Source organism: Corylus avellana, chromosome ca6 (genome assembly GCF_901000735.1).
Source record: "Corylus avellana chromosome ca6, CavTom2PMs-1.0".
Taxonomy (NCBI): Eukaryota; Viridiplantae; Streptophyta; class Magnoliopsida; order Fagales; family Betulaceae; genus Corylus; species Corylus avellana.
This window is the reverse complement of record NC_081546.1, coordinates 17,453,890-17,474,314: the sequence shown is the minus strand read 5'-3', so window position 1 is coordinate 17,474,314 and position 20,425 is coordinate 17,453,890. Positions and strand designations below refer to the sequence as shown.

The 20,425-nt window shown below is 36.7% G+C and overlaps 1 protein-coding gene across 1 annotated transcript in view; it reads right to left on the bottom strand.

Moving 5' to 3' along the window:
• LOC132183835 (DNA mismatch repair protein MSH2) overlaps nucleotides 1-6,436 on the bottom strand; it is an 18,607-nt gene extending 12,171 nt beyond the window's left edge. Inside the window, exons 1-8 of the mRNA XM_059597286.1 lie at nucleotides 6,127-6,436; nucleotides 5,971-6,020; nucleotides 5,042-5,074; nucleotides 2,991-4,064; nucleotides 1,882-2,436; nucleotides 1,697-1,807; nucleotides 1,493-1,582; nucleotides 1,324-1,395 (exon numbers count right to left, since the gene is read on the bottom strand). Coding sequence (XP_059453269.1) covers nucleotides 1,324-1,395; nucleotides 1,493-1,582; nucleotides 1,697-1,807; nucleotides 1,882-2,436; nucleotides 2,991-4,064; nucleotides 5,042-5,074; nucleotides 5,971-6,020; nucleotides 6,127-6,175 — 2,034 coding nt within the window. The 5' untranslated portion in view covers nucleotides 6,176-6,436. The remainder of the gene's footprint in view (nucleotides 1-1,323; nucleotides 1,396-1,492; nucleotides 1,583-1,696; nucleotides 1,808-1,881; nucleotides 2,437-2,990; nucleotides 4,065-5,041; nucleotides 5,075-5,970; nucleotides 6,021-6,126) is intronic.
• Between the last annotated feature and the right edge of the window lie 13,989 nt (nucleotides 6,437-20,425).

Genomic DNA, 20,425 nt, shown 5'->3' with positions numbered 1-20,425 from the left:
ATTATAATCAATGCAAGACATAAGTACAACAGATAAAAAAATGAGAGTAAATACATACTTTTTTGAGATTGGACACATTGTTGTTGTCACTTAATAGTGAAATAAGTCTGCAATTTAGTTGCTTTTACTGTTGATGCAGCATGTATAAGAGTATAGATGTTTAAAATCTGAATCATGTGATTTTTCCTTTTGAAATTTCACTAATATACTTATAGTTACTTATTCTTTTTCTTTTTTGTTTTTAGTAGGTGCAAATATTAGGAATACACTGGAATAAATTCAATAAAAGAGATCTGAAATACATTATTCAATATATTCAGCAAATGTTTCTTATATTTAATTGTAGAAGGTGGGACTGTGAAAGCGGTAAAATATTCAGTGTAAAAAGGAAATGCATAACTATGTTTGTTTAGGCCCATCCAGACAAAGCACAACTCACTAGTTTGTGAGTGCATAATTATTCAGTGTTTCAAACGTTGTACCAATGCTGCTGCCTTGATCATCAATATTCAGCACAAAAGCTTGTGATTGATGAAAAATAATATATATACCAAAGAATGAAAGGAAGTTATAAAAAGTATTCCATTTTCTGAGGTTCATTAGGTGGCAGCGCAGGCAAGAATAGATCGTGGAACAAATTTATTATATAAGGGTCAATTTAAGGAGTCAAAAATAAATTGATGCTGAACTCACTTGGCAGTCACCAGCACCCACACGAGCAAAAATGCAATCACGTACAGAAAGGCTAGCTTTGTCACATGGAACAAAAGAACCAACTTGTGCCATCAGAATATTCACACCAACCTGCAAGTGCAAATTATAAATAGACAGATGTAATCAAACCCATACAAATCTCAACTAGTAATTGCGGAGTTCATGGGATCCCATTTAAAGAGAAAAAGTGGTAACTAGAATAGAAGAGGTGTCAATATGTTGAAACTCGTTAGTGATGAGGTGTTTTGGTGAGGTGTCCCTATGTGCTGTCCTAATCTAGAATACTGTAAATTCTTATATAAATAATTAATGAATGGTAAATGGTAAATGACATACAAACTCTAATTTTACATCATAACAAAATCAAACAAAATCGAATGAATTGGTAACTAGAATAAACGGAGGTGTTCAATATGAAAAAATCAAACGAAACCAAATAGCAAGGAGATCAATCCCTTAGTTGGTATTCATTACCAAATTATCAGAAGAGTAAAATACAAAACTAGGATCTTATAGTTACATGGATGGAAGCAATAACATAGTAGTTATTTAGTTGCAACTAGCAACAACTGATAGAGAAGACGCAAATAATTGAATAATCAATCACACCTGCCGAATAAATGTGGATTTTCCACCCATGTTAGGCCCAGTAATGATTTGGAACCAACTTTTCCCCCTGACCTGATTTGCAAGGAAAGCCAATAACGAAAAAAATTAACCATTCTGATTTAAGATTGTAGAAAAAGAAAATGTTTCCCAGTATCTTATAAATACCCACAAGTTTACAATCATTTGGTATAAAATTCACCCAGTCTTGAGCCTCCACACAAGGATGTCTGCTCCCTTCCAAGATAATATCTCCTTCATCCTATCATAGCCAATATAATCATAATTCTACAGTGGGGAAGTGAACTTTTCTAAAACGGGGAAAAAATCACTAATCAAAGAAATCAAAAGCAGCAAATAACTAGTAACTAATTACCGAAGGGGTGATGACTGGTCTTGTGTAGGGAGTAGGACAGCTAGAAGCCAGATCAGCAAAACTAAGTAAGACATCCAACTCAGAAAGCAATCCAGCTAAAGAACCAAAAACCTGTAGAGGAGAAGTTTTTTCAATCCACAACAGTAGCCCAGAAGCAGCAACAAGAAATTATAAAGTATAACTACCTCAGAGAATGTTGCTGCAGTTTGAACTACTCGGTCGACCAGCTCTTTCTGACAATTCTTATACTCCTCAAGTTTCTTTTGATACTGGTCACCTAATTTTTTAAGCTTTGTATTGGTAAATTTAACTCCGTCCTTTCGGGTTTCAAGGACAATAAATTGAGTAGTGAGCTTTTTCCTTATTTTTGGCTCCTCTTTCTTTGTGATTCTAAAAACATGTCCAAACTGTGTGCCCCTATCTAACTTTAACGCCTTATCTAGGGGCAGATCAAGTTCATTAGCAGTTTGTTGATGTAAATTGTGTATTTGGCGCTCCAGTGACTCTTGTTCATCTTTCAGTGCAGAGAGTGCAGAATCATAACTGGAAGAAATCATGTATTCCCCATTCTCAAGTTGATCAAGGTCAACAGAAGCTTCTACAAGGCCAATGAACTTATTCAGGTGATCATCATCAGTCCAGCACTCTAGGGGATCCAAATACCTGTCCTTGATCAGTGAGGAAAATTGTCCCTCATAATGTTCCAGGGCACTTTTAATGTAGGGAAGTCTTATACTTGTCTGCATCCAGAAGATGTAAACCAAATTAAAAACAGAGGCACTTTCAACTACTGGATACAACTTGCGACATAAACATGTAACTAACTTCAAAGGAAAGCAAGTAGGCTGCACTTAATGCTGCAAAGAGGCATTATGGTAAACTCAATGCCAATAATAAGCAAAATAAAGAGTTTTATAGCTTGCAACCCACTGAAGAAAGAAAATACATCAAGATCACCAAAACTAAGTTCATGAAGATCAATCATCACTAAACTTTCGGTATGAGCTGATATTCCATTACAGCAGGGCCTATATTAACATTCTTAACAAAAGGAAGTAATAGTTAAACAAAATGTGTAAGTAAGCATCATTAGTTAGAAACCAAGTACTGTCGTTAGTGAACAACGTTAATCAGTTTGGAAGAAAAAAAGAAAAGAAAGAAGAGATTTTAGTTTGCTTGTTGCGAGCAATGACAAATACTAAACAGCCAGACCAACACCACCAGGATACTGCTGAACCCTACCAATTACTAACGATAATATAATAGAATCTACCTGGTATATAACAGAATCTACCTGATAAAGTTTTACAATATGCTGCAAACCGGCTCTTTTCTTCTCAAGATTGTGCATCAGTCGCTCAACGTCTGATATTCTTTTCAGGTGCTGCCTCAGATCTTGACAAAGTGCAGCATCCTCCACAAATGCTTGTACCAAATCCAACCTGGAGTTGATTTCCTTTACATCTAATAAAGGCTGCTTCAGCCACATGTGCAACAACCGTTTTCCCATTCCAGCAGTACAAGTTCTATTCATGAGACCAAACAAACTGAAGTTTTTGTTGGCATCTGTCTTGCTTTCCAGGACATTCAGTGCCCTCATAGCAGCAAAATCTAACCTCATATAGCTGTCGAGATTATACCTGCAGATTGTATAATTTCCATAATTGCTATCATCTACAAGTAATTCAGCATAAGACAGTAATGCCCCCAAGGCACCAGGTGCAAACTCAAACACAGAAATTAAGTCTCGAACCGGTTCTTTAGAACCTTTAACAAGCCTACCAAGATCCTCCACTAAGTCCCTTGCTTTGAACTCAGTTTTCTTTCTCTCAGTTAACATCACACCACATCTAGTCAAAGCATCATGCAAGGTTCTACTTTCACTGGATTTGACACTCTCAACAGGTAGAAGGCATTCCTTACAACCAAGAGCAACTAAAGCTGACTCCACATTTGTAAATTGGCTATCGTCAAGAAATTCAGCCAACCCAAGTACTCTCTTAGTTAGATCAATGTAACCTAATCCAACAGTGCACCCATTTTCACGGAAGTTGGGTGATAGTGCAACAACAACAGGGGAATCCTGCATCTCATTGTTGGCAAATAGAACATCTTCAAAACTGCCAAGATTTCCAGGAGTTCCACTTTTCACCAGTCTCCAATTTGAACCACTACCCTCATAGAGCTCAAGAGTATGGTCTGTTCTCTCCAAGAGAAGATCGCGGGTAATTGTTTCGAACATGTTTTTACTAATAGTTACACTTGAAAGGGCATCAGATCCACTACCCAATTGTCGCAAAGAAGTAGTAGTATGATAGTAGGTCTTTGCAATAAAAGTTGCATTTTCACCATGAGCAGTATAGTAGTCCTGAATAATTTACACAAACAAATAAAAAATTGACAACAAAATCATGCATATAGAAAGAAAAAGGTGAAAAGTTTTGTTGTACTTCAAGAAAGAAAGAGGATTTCCCATAAGCCAATAAAAGACTTATAGTTACCGTTAGAGTGATGAGGTGCTGCCTTCTAGAAGTATTCACTCCTACAAATACTATGTATGAATGAAAAAAATTGAGAATTTTGGAATTACTACATTTTCTTAAGGTGCCCGCTCTTGTGTTACTAAGCATCCCATTAGTCATTTTGTTTCCACTCATTTATTGTTTCCTTTTCATGCCTTACCTCCCAACTATCTGCCATTTTTATCCTAAGACAGTGCATGAGGCTTTATCTAACCTGAGTTGGAGGAAAGACACAATTGGGAATGGCGGTCCTTCATCAGAATAGAACTTGGGATCTTGTTCCTCTTCCCCTGGGTAAGATGGTTGGTTGTGAATGGGTATACATAGTCAAGTTTAATCTCGACGGCTCACTTGACCCATGGACAACAAGGTTAGTTACCAAAAGATACACATAGACCTATGGTGTTGATTATAAAGAAACTTTTTCCCCTATTGCTAAATTTCTTGTCATTTGGAGGATGACAATGCAATTTGGCAAATGAACATTCAAGAATTATGAAATCAATTATTTATTTATTTGTTGTATGGTTTACTTTGATAATTTATAAAACACAGGAGGCAGGAATTTACGCTATGAAAAAAAAAAAGCCAAAAAAAGAAGAAGAAGAAAGCAGTAACCGCTAGAAAGGCAAAAGGTCAAGTTCTCAAGAAGCACTAATCACCTTGTACAAGTTGAGGCAAAAAAGGGGAAAAAAAAAAAAAAAAAAGGTAACAAGAGCAAACAAACATTAAAAGGTAACAAGCACGAGCAAACAAACATTAAAAGGTAACAAGCACACCCAACAGGAAATGTAGCGGAAAAAACTTATAAATATGAACTGACCCTGCGATCAAAGAACCGTACAGCCCTTGGGTCCTGCAATAGAAACAGGCAAAATAAGCAGAAAGCTTTAGGTTTATTAAAACATTTTTATCTGCCCTCTTTTTGGTTAACAAAAGAACTGATGTAGAGAAGCAAGTTAATCTGAATCTCATGCTTCCTGGTGACTTTGATTTCATATAATGAACGTAAATAAGGATAAATTATGATAGGGGAGGGGGGAATCACCCATTTTGGTTATCAAGATTGACTGGGCATCACCCATTTTTACACACTTTGGTAGGCTTTTAGTCAATAGATTAGGGAGAAGCATTTATGAGAGAAAATAACATTGAAATATAAACTCAACGATTTGACCTTTTTTTTTTTTTTTTTTTTTTCTCTTATATATATATATATATATATATTCCTTCAAATATCAGAAAATATATATATCTTAATCATTTGGCTCTAGTAATTCATGCAAAATGTAAAAATATTTCAATATTTGTTATTAGGAGATTTTTGTAAACTGTTTGGATCAATAAGGAAGCCCACCGATGCGTGTAAAAATGGGTGAGGCGCTATAAATCTTGATGGAACGCTACTCTATCATAGTTTATCCCAAGAAGTAAATGCACTAATCTAAAGTAAGCAGAAGAATCGCCTTCAATCTTTTATCAATTTTTTTAGGGGCCATTCTCTACATTCCCCGCGCAACACAGAGAGTCAAGCCTCAGTATCTGTTCAATCACTTATCAGAGTTGTGCTTTCCCATATGTGAAGAAACAACAAAGACAAAACACCTTAGAAGCCAAATTTCATTTGTAGCCAAAGTTCATTTCTTTCTCTTTTTGCTCCATTTTCCCGGCAACCAAGCAGACAACTAGAATTTCCACAAAAATCTCACAAATCTAAACCCCACATATTGGGTAAGAGCATAAGAAACTTACATGGGGTATCGCCTTGAAGAATGAGAGAAACCCCTGAGCCTGCTTTGCATCTACCAATAGCACAACAAAAGTAATCACAAAAAAAATCATCACAAAGTTTCACCAACTCACAAAATTAATCCCAAAAATAGAAATGTTTTGGGCAATAATATCAACCTAGTTTCAACTCAGGAAGCTTGTTCTGCTCCTCAAAATTGTCTTCCATTGCTGTTTATCTTAGGGTTTCTGATCTCTCTTTTCTGGGACAAAAGAGAAATGGCTTTTGGAGTCTCTGTACCAAAAGGGGGTTTTGCAATTTATAGTGCGTACTCTGCGAGTGCATCTATATGTAGGGGTCGAGATGGCGGGAAAGAAATTGGCGGGGTTATTTTTGGGGGCGCGTTCATAACACGCGCCAAGGCCAGGCCAGGCCGGGTCGAGCCGAGCCGGTTAAGTCTGCCCAAACTCTGTCCATGGGTGTTTATCTTGGGCTAACTGTGTCTGGGTAAGGGATTTTGGCAGCGGGGCAACAAAATGGCAAAGTGGTATACTTCCCAATTTTTTGTTTGTTTTTGTTTTTGTTTTTGTTTTTTTTTTAAAAAAAGATTCCCAAATTATGTGTTATCATCTAATGAGTAGTATTTTGGCAACAAAATGGAGAAGTGCTATACTTCTCAATTTTTTTTTTTTTTTGGAAAATTATACTTTACCCCCCAAAGTTTGAGCTGATTTTTAATTTGACCTTCAATATTTCAATTTTTACAATGTACCTATCAAAGTTTCAAAACTTTTTAATGTGGCCCATCCATTAACAATTTTTGTCTAATTTAACCGCAAATTGGTGACGTGCCAAGCACGTGTATTTTTTTGTTTGTTTTAAATTTCCAAACAAAAATGCTCCAAAGTCAAACCAAAATAATAATAATAATAATAATAATTGGGGGTGGCTCTTTTTGCCATGGAGGTGGTTTCGACAACCCTCAAATCCTTTGGGGATGGCTTAATTGACCAAGGGGGTGGCTCAGCAACTCCCAAATGGCTGAATTGGGGGTGGCGGGATCTGGCCATTTGGGGGTCCTTGGCCCTTTCCACCCCCAAAGGGGTGATCGAAACCACCCCGATTTGGCCCCTTGGGGGTGGCGGACCAGGTGGTCGGCCAGCCCCCATGAGTCGTGGCGGGTGGCGAGATCTAGCCATTTGGGGGTCCTTGGCCCTTTCCACCCCCAAAGGGATGATCGAAACCACCCCGATTTGGAGGGGTGGCCGACCACCCCCCATGGCCCATGGGGTGGCACGCCACCCCCAATCCAGTCAAATGGGGGTTGCCCCCCATGGGCCATGGGGTGGCACGTCACCTCCAATCCAGCTAGATGGGGGTGGCCAGTCACCCCTCAAAATGGCCAAAGGGGTGGCTACAACCAACCCCATTTTTTTTTTAATCATTTTTTTTTTAATAAAAAATAAAATTGTAGGGGTAATTTAGTATTTTTCATTATTTTCATTAAAAAAAAGTGAAAATGGTTAATGGATGGGCCACAATGAATTTTTTTTAACACTTGTGGGGTGCGTTGTAAAAATTGAAACATTGGAGATCAAATTGAAAATTGGCTCAAACTTTGGGGGGAGGGGGGTAAAGTGTATTTAACTTTTTTTTTTCCTACTATTTTTGGATGGTAACACATCACTTGGGAACTAACATTTAGAAAAAATAAACTAGGAGGTGTAGCATTTCTCAACAAAATTGCTGAGTTTGGCTGCCAAAATGAGCGAGTTGTTAAAAACTTTTTAAGGAGAAATGTTATGAGTACAAATTTTTTTACAAGAGATGAATGCCAAAATGGTGTCGAGCCTATTCATTGATATCGGTAGAATTTTTCTTGATCAATTATTGTGATCATCATTACTAAATAAGCTTCACATTACGTTAGTGCCCAATTTTTAGTACAAAATTTGATACTCCTAACATTTTTTTATTTTATTTTTAAGTACAATGATGCACATGTAATTTTATTACTTTGTAAATTTGAGGTGAAACATCATGTATACTAAGAGCCTGTTTGGGATTGCGATGAAAAATAAAGTTTTTGGATATAGCTTTTGTCAAAAGTGCTACTACTGAAAAGTTGCTTACATGTTTGGTAATTACATGTTTTAAGTACTTTTTTAAAGTTAATGATGTTTAGTAACAAAACTAAAAGGGGTAATTACCTTTTCCCTCTATCAACTACAACGCATTGTCACTTTGCCCCTATGAACTGATAACCCTACTGCCCGACCCTATCAAACTACCATTTTGTGCCCAAAATCCCCATTCCGTCACTCAAAAGCGTTAACTTAGAAGGTCAACCCATTACATGCCCCCCACACGCCATCTTGAAATTTTCTATCCTACGTTTTCCCCCATCAACTACAACGCATCATCACTTTGCCCCATGAACTGACAACCCTACTGTGGGTAAAAGTGGGATAGAAAATTTTAAGATGGCATGTGAGATGTACGTGATGGGTTTGACTGTCTGAGTTAACGCCTTTGACTGACGGAAGGGGGTTTTGGGCACAAAATGGTAGTTGATAGGGTCAGGTAGTAGGGTTGTCAGTTCATGGAGACAAAGTGATAATGCGTTGTAGTTGATGGGAAAAATGTAATTACCCCAAACACTTTAGGTTGAAATCAATCATTTCTTGATTTGAGTGCATGGTTGCATGTTGTCATTGACTATAAAAGAGCTCTGAATCAATGAGACATGCCTACATTCATAGTTTTGATGTTTTGTTGCATGGTGATTTAATCATGATACATGCTAAGATATGAATTTAATTCATAACTAAGCAAAAAGGTGATCCATGGGTCTAACCATTATTTTCACCTTAATGGGTATTAGCCATGGGTCCAACCCACAAATAAGGTATCACTTGTAGGGATGACCAGTTGCCAATCATGGAGTGCGATACCTAGACTTCTCACACCTAGGGGCGGCTATGCCTTGGATTATTTAGGGTTTTCCCAAACCCTAACCTTAATCCATAAACCCTAATAGTATAGATCCAAAAATCTTTAGTCTAATATTTTGGATCTCTTTTTCCCAAGAAATATTGTGGTTAATTATAATTTCCTAAGGAAATTGTGATTACTCAAACATGATAGATTCCAATCTAGTTGGAATTTAAATGTTTAAGAATCATAATTAAGGAAAGTTATAAATAAGGATTGGTTTGGGAGTTGGAACTCCATAAACCTAGACATGATTCCAATGGGAATTAAACTAACCTAACTTGGTTAGGATCAATAATGTCTATTTGGATGGCAATTTTCTATTTATGGAAAGTTTCCATTTATGTAAAGTTTCCATTTATGTAAAGTTTTGGGGTTTGTATTTTTCCTTAAATAAGGAGCGGGAGCTTAACTCCTTGTACCTAATATGTGACAAAGTTCCTTGAAAAAGGATGGTATCCTAATGTTATTGGGTTAACAATGTTATATAAATTAGGGCTCCTATTTTGGGAAAGTAATTGGATTAATTTTATTTTAATAAATAAGAAGCCTATGCCCAATAAGATAAGGAACCTAACACAGTTAGGATCACTAATATGATTTGGATGGGAAATCCAATTAGAGTGGAAAGTAGTCAAAACCCATATTCTTAAAAATATCAAGCAGGAAGAGAATCAATCATCTTGACTCTCGCAGTCTCCATCGTAGGTTTATCGTAAAGAATGATGTGAGGAGCACCTCTCCTTGGCCATGAGCCATGCTCTATACAAAGGGTGTTTTTTACTTCATAGATTATGATAGGATCTTCTCAAGGGATAGAGGAGGTGTGGTTATGTATCAATGACGACCACACTAACGTGGAGTTACTTGACAATTACATTGAATCTAACTGATGGTACACACTTGATTGACTTAAGATATTAATCTCCCAAATGAGCAATGTTATCTTAAAGTTAGAGACTGCTGCAAGACGACTAGAAATTAGCATTATGGGATGTTAATTATGAGATGGTAATCTCGCCTAGATCATAGTAGTTATAGCCCCTCACCTTGGCCATGGGCCTTGCTCCCTACGAAGGGTGTTTTTAATTGCATAGATTGGGTAGTCGATGCATTATCATATTCTGTGTTTTGTTTTTTGTTTTCATATACATATTGATTTGCTAAAATATATGTCTTAATAATTGTTCTTTAATAATTCAGTTTGTCAATCATATAATCCTTATGAACTGCATGTATATCCTGTTGGTATAATATCTATCATTACTAATTTATTGTATGAAGATTGGAGACAAGAGTAGAACTTGTCTATGATGATTGAAGGGCACAATCTTGTGCAATCGAGACTAGAAAAGCCTACTCTAGACTCCACTGAGGACGCTATAGTTACATATAGTCAGTGGGAGCATGTTAATGATGTGGCAATAGAGTTCATATTGACATCATCAACACCTGAGTTTTATGAGAAGTTGAAAGACTTTAAATATGCTTAAGATATGCTGGAATATCTAGAAGTGAGGTTTGGGAAGAACTATATTGTTCCCAAACAAGATTGTGATACCGAAATGACTGAGGCGGTTTCAGTTGACTATCAGATGGCCAAGTTGAAAGAACTCAATCTGCTTGATACTAGATTGGATAGTCAATCCAAGATTGATGAAATCCTAAATTCCGTTATTGAATGTTATAAGGATTTTAGACGTAATAAAGGCAAAAAGGTTTGTACTTTGTCTGAATTGAAAAGTAATGCATCAGAAAGCATCGTGGATCCATGGTCTGAGTATGGTGTATGAAAGCTCTTCTTGCTTAGAGCTGGAAGGTAGAAGAAGAGTGAGTACATGACAACTCGCAATCCTTTTCCAAAGGTATCAATAAAGCTCACAAGAAATCCAAGGGCAAACCTAAAGGGGTTTGTTACTACTGTAATAAGGATGGTCACTGGTTGAGAAATTACCCAAGTATCTGGCATTCAAATGTTCAGGTAAAAGTTCTTCTTTTGAAAGGGTACATGTTTTAGTAGAAATCCACCAGAGTTCCTAGTGTGTGGATTTTTGGCTAATTCATGTATGCAATTCATTTTGCAGAGATTCCAAGAAACCAGAAAACCAAGAAAAGAAGACAGGGACCATGAAGTTTGAAGATGGAATGAAGATTCCATGAAGAGCATCAGAGTACATACTATATAAAAAATGAAAATATTTTTTTAAAGGATAGATTGATATTGTAAGATATGCCAATTGCAATAAAGTAATTGAAGTTATGTTCAGTGAATTATTGCTTATAGTGTGATGATTGTATGTTACTCATTTTTAGAATCTCATTACTATGTTTATCCTTAAGGCTAATAGCTCATATACATTTCCATGTTAATGTTTTACTTATTCATCCATCAAAGATTCAAAAGTTTATGGTAGACTCCTGGGATCCTTTGGATCTCAATAGATCATAGTCTTAAGAATTTTCTTGGAGAATGATATGAACAAGGGAATCTTTTCTTAGGAGAAGATTGGCAAGTGGATATGCTTTGGTTAGAATATTATGATATGTTATAAAAGAGATATTGAATAAATCACTTGATGATAGCCAAGCATGTTCAAATATAAGTGTATTTGAAGAAATTCAAAGAAAGTTATATGTTGGAGTATCTCTTGGGAATAACAAATCATAGTATGGATAATATCCTATGAGGAAGCACATCTTTGTTTAAACAAAGAAAGTGTGGGATTTTAAGGAGTAAACTATTGTAATACTTTACCTTATTTCCTTTAAGGAAATATCTTAAAGACAACAATGCAGTTCACGATATGATTGGTTATTAGATACTTTAAAAGAAAATTAAAGGTTTTTGATTACAAATATAAAGTCTTGATTAGGAAAGTGTTAGCTTATAACCAAGTTCCTAAAAGACAGACTTATAAGTAATTCAAAAAAAAAAGAGTGAGAGATTCTATAAATACACATATACTTGATAAAAGAATAATTTATGCGCTACCTGAAGGCACTTAAAAATTATTCATATATTCCCCAATTTACTAAAGTATCTAGTAATTACCATATTGTGAATGGGAGCCAAGATTTATTACATGAATCAAATCCTGAAAGACAATGCATTGGTAGGATGCAGATATGTGAGATCGAGCTCCAGTTGTTATCCCTAACTAAGTCTGACATACTTGTAAGAATGCCTAAAAGCTGTTCATTGATTGTGATTTAATCCGCAAGTAAACATGAAGATAGAGGGGAAAGATAAAACCTTCAAAGAAATGGTACTTAAGGATGTTTTCTTAAAAGAGTGGGATCAAACATGAGAAAATTCTTTAACGTAATAGACCTTGCTGGAAGTCTATTATAGTCAAGGTTGATCTTTTAGCTCAACATGACTAATATGTCTGTAGAGACATTTAGGCAAGCGTTTTAGCATGCATTCATGAAATGGAATATCAAGTTTGATCAAGTTGAGATCAAGAAATTATGTCGCCCAATACCTTAATCATCTCAGATGATGTAGGAGTGCTGTCAATAATTGAAATCTAAGATGCTTTTGGATTGTTGACAAGCTGTCATAATTGTTTGTCTTAAAAGATAAACAACAGGGTGGGGGTTGTAAGAGCAACAAAAGTGTTGTTAACTCAACCATGGACCAAAGAGTGTTGGGTATTTTGGTGAAATGCAAACATTATCTCAAATGAGAAGATATCTCTCAAGAGAATTTCTTAAGGAGATATAGCATGGCATTATTTTGAAAGCACTAAATTCTGTAGTATCTCGTTCACAAGATACTTGCCAAAGTGAGACTATGGGTAGACATACACACTTATTCTTGCATGACATATATGTGTGATTGTGTATTGGCCGATTGTATACATGTGAGATTCTTAAGATGCGTTGAATTTGAGTGATGGTGTGAGTTTCATAGAAGATCATACTTAAAGGTCCTTGGAACTTAAAAAATATGTTGTTCGTAGTCGTAAATGGAACTGGGAACTCCATCTAGACTATAACATATTAAACCTCATATGACTTGTCTTGGTCATGAGAAGCAGGTAGGCTTTAGGTTAATATAATGAAACTAATGAATTAACATATGCGAGTTAAGAGGCTTGTATGTGCAACATTCGGCGCTTATTACACCCACCATGAATCATTCTATTCTTTAAGCGCAAAACATAGTCTTTAAAATGCAAGCTTAATCCTAAATGTGCTTCAACCTTTGGTTTGTAACATATCCAAAAAATCGTGTTCTAATGTGATCGTTAACCTATCTAGACAGTTCAACAAAATTTGAACCTACATATTGTTAGACAGTTTCACATGTTGAGCTTGTAAGGACCATAACTTCCTTATTTTAAATTTAATTGACATGAACTTGACTTAAAATCTTCCATCTTCACAAACACACAACAAATCCAAAATGAAATCATTTCATACCTTCAAGCCCCCTAGAAATTTCACTTTTTTTTTTTTTTTTTTAATTGGGATTCCAAAATTTCATCAAGCCAAAACTCCTTGTTCTGCAATTACAATATCCCTAATGCATGGGGGAATTTGGTCCTTCCAACAAACATCTTCTACCAAGGTCAAAGCCATTTTGGCTAATCAATGTGCAGCTTCATTCGCCTCCCTTTTCACGTGTTTGATACTCCATCCCGGAAAACTTTGGACGAGGGACTTGGCATCATCAATCATGTGCCCATAATTGCTCCAGCATTTGCTGGCCAAAGAGCGTTCACCACCTTCAGGGAGTCGCTCTTTATGTTTGCTTGGGATAATCCCAGTAGCACGCCAAGCTCCCCCGTTTCCCAGGCACCATACGCTTTAGCTGCCGCTAGGTCATTGATTCTGGGTCTTTGTATGCACTTTGCTGCTACTACTCCTCCTCTACAGTCCCCCGCCAGAATTCCCACTCCCATTACCCTTCTCCTAGAATCAAGGGTTGCGTCCCAGTTGGGCTTGACAAAACCCTCCCTTGGTTTTTCCTAGATTTTCCTCTCTGCGCTGACATACAGAGGTTGGCCTTCTCGATTCATCAGTTGCACCTTCTCATGCACAACCAAATGGTCGTGGGCTCTTTGGATGAGGACAGAAGGAGGAATAAATCCCACATCAAATACTACTTTGTTTCTTCTTAGTTGTAGTTGTCTAGCTACTATTGCTATGAAGCACATTTCCTCCTCCTCCAATTTGGTGAACAGCTTGTCTAGAATATTCATGAACCCTTCATCTTCAAACATGCATTTTTGGAGTTTTTTTACTGCACTCAAGCCAAACATTCCTAGCAGCTAGACAACTCCATAGCACATGGCCTGCCGTCTCCATGGAGGATTCGCATAGAGGATAGAGGGGATCGTTAGTGATGTGGCGCCATAACAGATTCTCCTTTGTGGGGAGTATATTGGAACAGGTCTACCATAAAAAATTTGTCAGCACCCTTGGAACCCTGAGCCTCCAAACTCTTTTCCAGAACATGCAAAGAGATTGCAAATTGGAGCTAGAACCTGCTTCCTTTTGTTTTTCCTCCTGTGCTAAATGATATGCACTCCGTACTGTAAATTCCCCACTCTTATTACCTGCCCAAACCAGCTTGTCTGGATGTGGCTTTGGACAAAGATTAATCTCACATATCTTCCCCACATCTTCTCCATTAAAGACCTCCTTTACCAATGGGATATTCCACCACCTTGTGATCTCATCAACGAGAGTGCTAACAGTGGCCGTGTCCTCAAGAATGCATATCGGGGTTTGAACAGCATTTGTGGTAAGAGAATTCACCCATTTGTCCTGTCGTATGTGAATCTTCTTTCCATCTCCCACTTTCCATCTCATACCAGCTTGCATATGTTTTTTTTGCATTCTAGATACTACGCCATGCATATGAAGGTTTCTTCCCCATAGGAGCTTCCAAAAAAGTACTGTTTGGGAAGTATTTTTACTTATAAATTTTTGCCACATAAGAATCCGGGCATTGGGTCAACCTCCACCCCTGCTTAGCTAGGAAAGCCATATTAAAAGATTCTAGATCACGGAAGCCCATTCCACCCTTCTTTTTTGCCTTCCCTAATATTTTCTAACTCATCAAAGCTACTTTAGAATCGTTCCCCTTATGCCCCCACCAAAACTTAGCCATTATTGAATTTATCTTCTTACAAAGAGTTTTAGGTAGTTGGAATACACTCATAGTGTAGGTTGGCATTGCCTGTATCACAGCTTTTATGAGAATCTCCTTTCCTGCCTGCGATAAAAATTTCTCCTTCCACCCATGCATTCCCTCCCAGATTTTCCCTTTTATCCCAATGAAAGTACTAATTCGGGATCTACCAATAAGAACAGGCAAACTCATATTTTTCATACCTTTGTGTGGAGCTGAGTCTTGCAACTAATGATATATGGTCCTGTGTTTCCTACTTAGTGTTGCTACTGAACAAGATGGAAGTCTTCTCCCTATTCAATTTTTTCCTTGACACTTTCTCATAATTTGATAGCACTCCTTGGATGTGGATCCAATCATCAACATTGGCCTTGCAAAACAACAGACTATCATCTGCAAAAAACAAATGGTTTAGCCTTGTTCCTCCTCTAGTAAGTGGCAAACCTGTGAATCCTCTTTCCCTTTCCGCCCTGTTGAGCATCGCCATGAAACCTTTCGCACATAAAATAAAGAAATAGGGGGACAATGGACACCTTGGCACAGCCCCTAGAAGGGTTTATTCGCCCATATGGTTGTCCATTGATAAGCACCAAATAAGACATCATGCGAACACAAGTCATGGCCAAATTAGCCCATCTATCTACAAAACCCAATTTCCTCATTATTACCTCCAGAAAAGCCCACTCCATCCTGTTGTAAGCTTTACTCATATCCAGTTTTATGTCCATGTATCCCCCTTTTCCTTTCATTCTTGTATCCATAGTATGGAGCGCCTCAAAAGCTACCAGAATATTGTCCGTGATAAGTCTTCCAGGAATAAACACACTTTGGTTTGGGGATATTATGGTTGCAAGTATCCGCTTCATTCTATTGGCAAGTACTTTGGATATAAGCTCATAAATAACATTGCATAAGCTAATGGGGCGATACTCCGTAATTTGGGAAGGGTTTTTTATTCTGGGAATAAGGCATATGTATGTTTCATTTATTTCTCATCAAAACTACCCTCATTCAAAAAATCAAGAGTTGCATGGCATACCTCATTACAGATCGTTGGCCAAGATTTCTGGAAAAGCACTTCAGCAAAATCGTCGGGGCCTGATGACTTGAGAGGGTGCAATTGCGATAGTGCAAAATCTATCTCTGACGCCTCAAAAGTTCTCAACAAGCTTTCATTCATGTCATCAGTCACCCGATTTTCAATAGCAGCCAAGCAATCTTCCATCCCTTCCGCACCACCTGAAGTGAAAAGTTGCTCAAAGAACCGTTGTAGTGACCCAAATAATTAACTAAGCTTAGTTAGAGGGTTAATTTGGACTTTGGGTCACTAGGGATAGCTTGAAGGGCATTTTGAGAATTTTAAACTTTCTGACTGGACGTACGCCCGGGGACCACCATACATACGCTCTTGTTTTTAGTGCGGAAGTATGCAAGAGGACCACCGGACGTACTCTGCCAATAGTATGCTGTACTTTGTAAATTGTACAGGACGTATGCAAGGGTACTACTAGATGTACTCTACTTTTTGGAAAACCCTTGGTTAATACCTGGATGTACACTATAGCCTTCGGACCGCTATATAAATAGTACCAGACGTACGCCCCAATAGTACCAGACGTCTCCTACTTTTAAGAATAGTTGGTAGCGCCCTCAGCATTTCTCACCAATAAATACTCATTTACCTTCAATGTTTAAGCCTCATTCTCCCCCCCAGGCTCTCTGATACTGCTGTGTGAGTGTTTTGTGAGGATTTTGTGAGTTGCTGGAGAAGGAGACGTGATTCTTGGAGGTTTCGCTTCATGATAAGTACCAAAATATTCATATTTTAGCCCTTAAACTTATACTTGTTAATTCCTTAGTTTTGTTAGTTTATGCTATTTTATTTCCTTTTTTGTATTTTATTTGTTTTATAGGTTTTTGGAAGAAAATAAAGCGTTTACAGAAAAATTCCAAGCTTAAAGGGCAAATTGGGAAGACCTAGAAGATATGGTTAAGCTTAACCAATCATAATAGAGGACCTATATGATGTGGTTAAGTTTAATTAAATAAAGAAAATGATTAAATCGGAATTTCTCAAATTGGAGTCAAAATCGGATTGGATTCAAATTTGGATTCTGCACACATCTCGGTATTTTGACCATAACTTTCAACTCAAATATCCTATTGTGGTGATTCAAGTGGTATTGGAAAGCTAACTCAAAATACTACAAATCATTATAAAATAGTTTCCTAATTTGGACTGCCACTATGCCAAAATCACCCCGCAAGATAGGAATACAATTCTGGACGAATCCTCTTCCAATTTGGACTTGGGTTTTCTTTATCCTAATTGGACTAGGACTTAAATATCAGAATTTTCTAGGATTACTAGGGCTTCTAGGGACTCTCCTAAGCCCTATAAATAGACATCTAAGCCTCACAATTCAATACACAATTTCAAGGAGACAACTTTGGGAAGAGGAATTGGAGGCTACTTCTATGAGCGGTTTTTGGTTCTTTCTTTCCCTTTTCTTTTTAGTTTTATTTTAATTATGTGTAACTAACTCTTACGGAGGGCTGGATTGAAGCCCTAATTATGTTTATTTAATATTTCAATATTGGCGCCTTTGTGATAATCATATTGCGTTGCTTAACTTGATTAATTCCTGTTTTCTTGAATTCCTCATATGTATGTTATTGGCCATTATATGCATGTGGTATGGATTAGTTAATTAAATCAATTTGGATGACCGAGTCCTGGGTTTAATAGAAGTAACAAAAGAAATCCACATCGGGTTCTTGGGTTAATCAACATGGAAAACCGAAAGTATACACCCATGCCCTAGGTTCCGTGTGTTTGTCGATTTCCATAAATTTATGCTTTTTTAAAGAACAACTTAGTATACACCAATGCTAAATCCTTTAAGAAAGAAAAGAATTAGAGTAGGCACCCATGCCTAATTCGTTGCTTAGAGAAATCAATAGCTTAAGGAGTAGACAGCCATACCCTTAGGTTGGCAAACATTAAGTATTCATAATATGATTGGATCATTGGCATATTGTTATATTATCTAAGTATGATTAGTGGTGGATATCAAAGCCCTAGCTTTTCATTTATCTTTATATATTTTTATTTCTTCTTCACAATATCAATTTAGTGACAACATGATATTTTTATCAATTCTAAAACAAAATCAACAATCCTCTTGGGATCGATCTTGTACTTGCTACACTATACTATTGTTTTGATCTTGTGCACTTGCGAGTGAAAACGTACTAAATATGATCTATTAATTTAGGTAGTATTTGGCACAACACTTCAAGGAGGTAATCTTCTAAGCTTAGCTTGTTCCTTAGTCGTTATACTGTTTAAGTGCTTTTCATAGTTAGCTTAGTTGGTAGTTTATAGCTGCTAGTTATGTTGTTGTCCTTAATCTTGGTTTAAGCATGCGTTAGCGTTTAATTCTTGTTGGGCATATTTCCTTTTCATAGAAGTATTGTTTTGAGATAGGAGGTCCTAGGAGTCCTTTTGATAGCTTTAGAACCAGTTTGGGAAGATAGGAGGACGGTTGAACCAAATGAGGTTCTACCTGAACCTTTTGGATGGACGTACGGCCACGAGCCCGAACGTATGATCAAAAGCGTTCCAGGGAACGCCATTTTGGCTGGTCGTCCAAGAGCCTCTGTTTTCATGTTCTACGTTCGTTTTAGTTGGATTTAGAATTGATGATATGTCTTTTATGTTCATCAATATTAATCCGAAGTTCTCACAAATTAAATCATAGATATGTTTTACTATGCTTCAAAGAATTAATCAAAACCATCCCATGTATCCATTCATTGACCAAATCACAAAAGGAATCCAAATTAAATTGAAACACCAGATGTATCCATAGAACAAATCACAAGGGATATCCAATTTTTATGAGTTAAAAGCCAAGCAATCAATCATATGAAATTATCTTAAATCATCACATGTATCCTTGAATCACAAGAGATATCCAAGAATCACTCCATACAATTGATTAGAAGTAAAACAATTGAAATATAAAACCAATAAAATCAGAATAATAAAAACTTACATAAAAGTATTGATGTTCTTCATCGGTGAGACTTCATCCCCAACCTTAGTTGGGAATTTAGCTCCACATAAAAATAAAATCTAAACCTAAACCTAAACCTAAAGAAAAACTAAACAAAAGAATTTTGCTCTCTGGGATTGTGTGTCTTTTCTTGAATGCAAAGAAGTCTATTTATAGGCTTAGGGAAGTCCTAGAAGCCCAAGTAAACCTAGATAATTCGGAAGTCTGTCTCCCAGTCAAAATAGAAGTCTGAAATCGGAATAGGATTCGTCCAGATTTGTGTCCTTTAATTACGGGGCGATTTTGACATAGTAACTGTACGAATTACGAAAATCCTATTTCACAACAAATTGTAGTATTTTGAGCTAGCTTTCCAATGCCGTTTGAATCACTTCAATCCGATATTTGAGCAGAGAGTTATGGTCAAAATACTAAGACGTGTGCAGAATCTGAATTTGAATCCGATCCAAAATCTTATTCAATCTGAACTTGAATCTGATTTAACCTTTCCTTAGATTTGGTTAGACTTAACCACACAATCTAGGTCTTCTCAAAGTATGCTTTCTTCCAAACTTCGCATTTTTCCCTTTAAAGCTGCAGTTTTTCTTCAATGACCTACAAAACACTAAAAACACAAAACTAACACAAAATATTAAATAACGACACAGCTAAAGGATTAACTAATGTAAATAAAGGGGTCCAAATATGCAATATTTGGCACTTATCAAACACCCCAAACTTACATTTTGCTAGTCCCTTAGCAAAACAAAACAAAAAATAAAATGAAAGCAAGAAACATAAATCCTCTTTCGTGGGAGAGACGATTGCATTTAGCATATGCAACAAGCCTTTTAAACCCCTAGGCATCCCTAGTGGACGAGTGAAGTCTCGTGAGGGCTTAACAGGAATGATACCCACAAACATTGTGCACTATGTTGTTAACAAGAAAGAAGTTTCACATAAACCATGGTTCTTATTCATGAGCAAACTTAAAAAGACAAACACCATAATAACAATCAAAAGGAAATCCAAAATCAAATTACTCATAAATGGACAATTGAGACCTCATATGTTCTAAAAAGTGTAAAGTGTAATTAGCATACAATCATGAAGCTTTCTGCTTAAACTCAAGACAAGTTCCATAAAATTTGAAAGAATCCCTAACAAATGAAACAACTGAGGCAAGATATGCATTTTTTTTTTTTTTTTAATAGGCTTTGCAATGTCTAACTCCCTTAAGCTTTCTAATTGACTCATGTAACAAGTGTTAGGCCAATG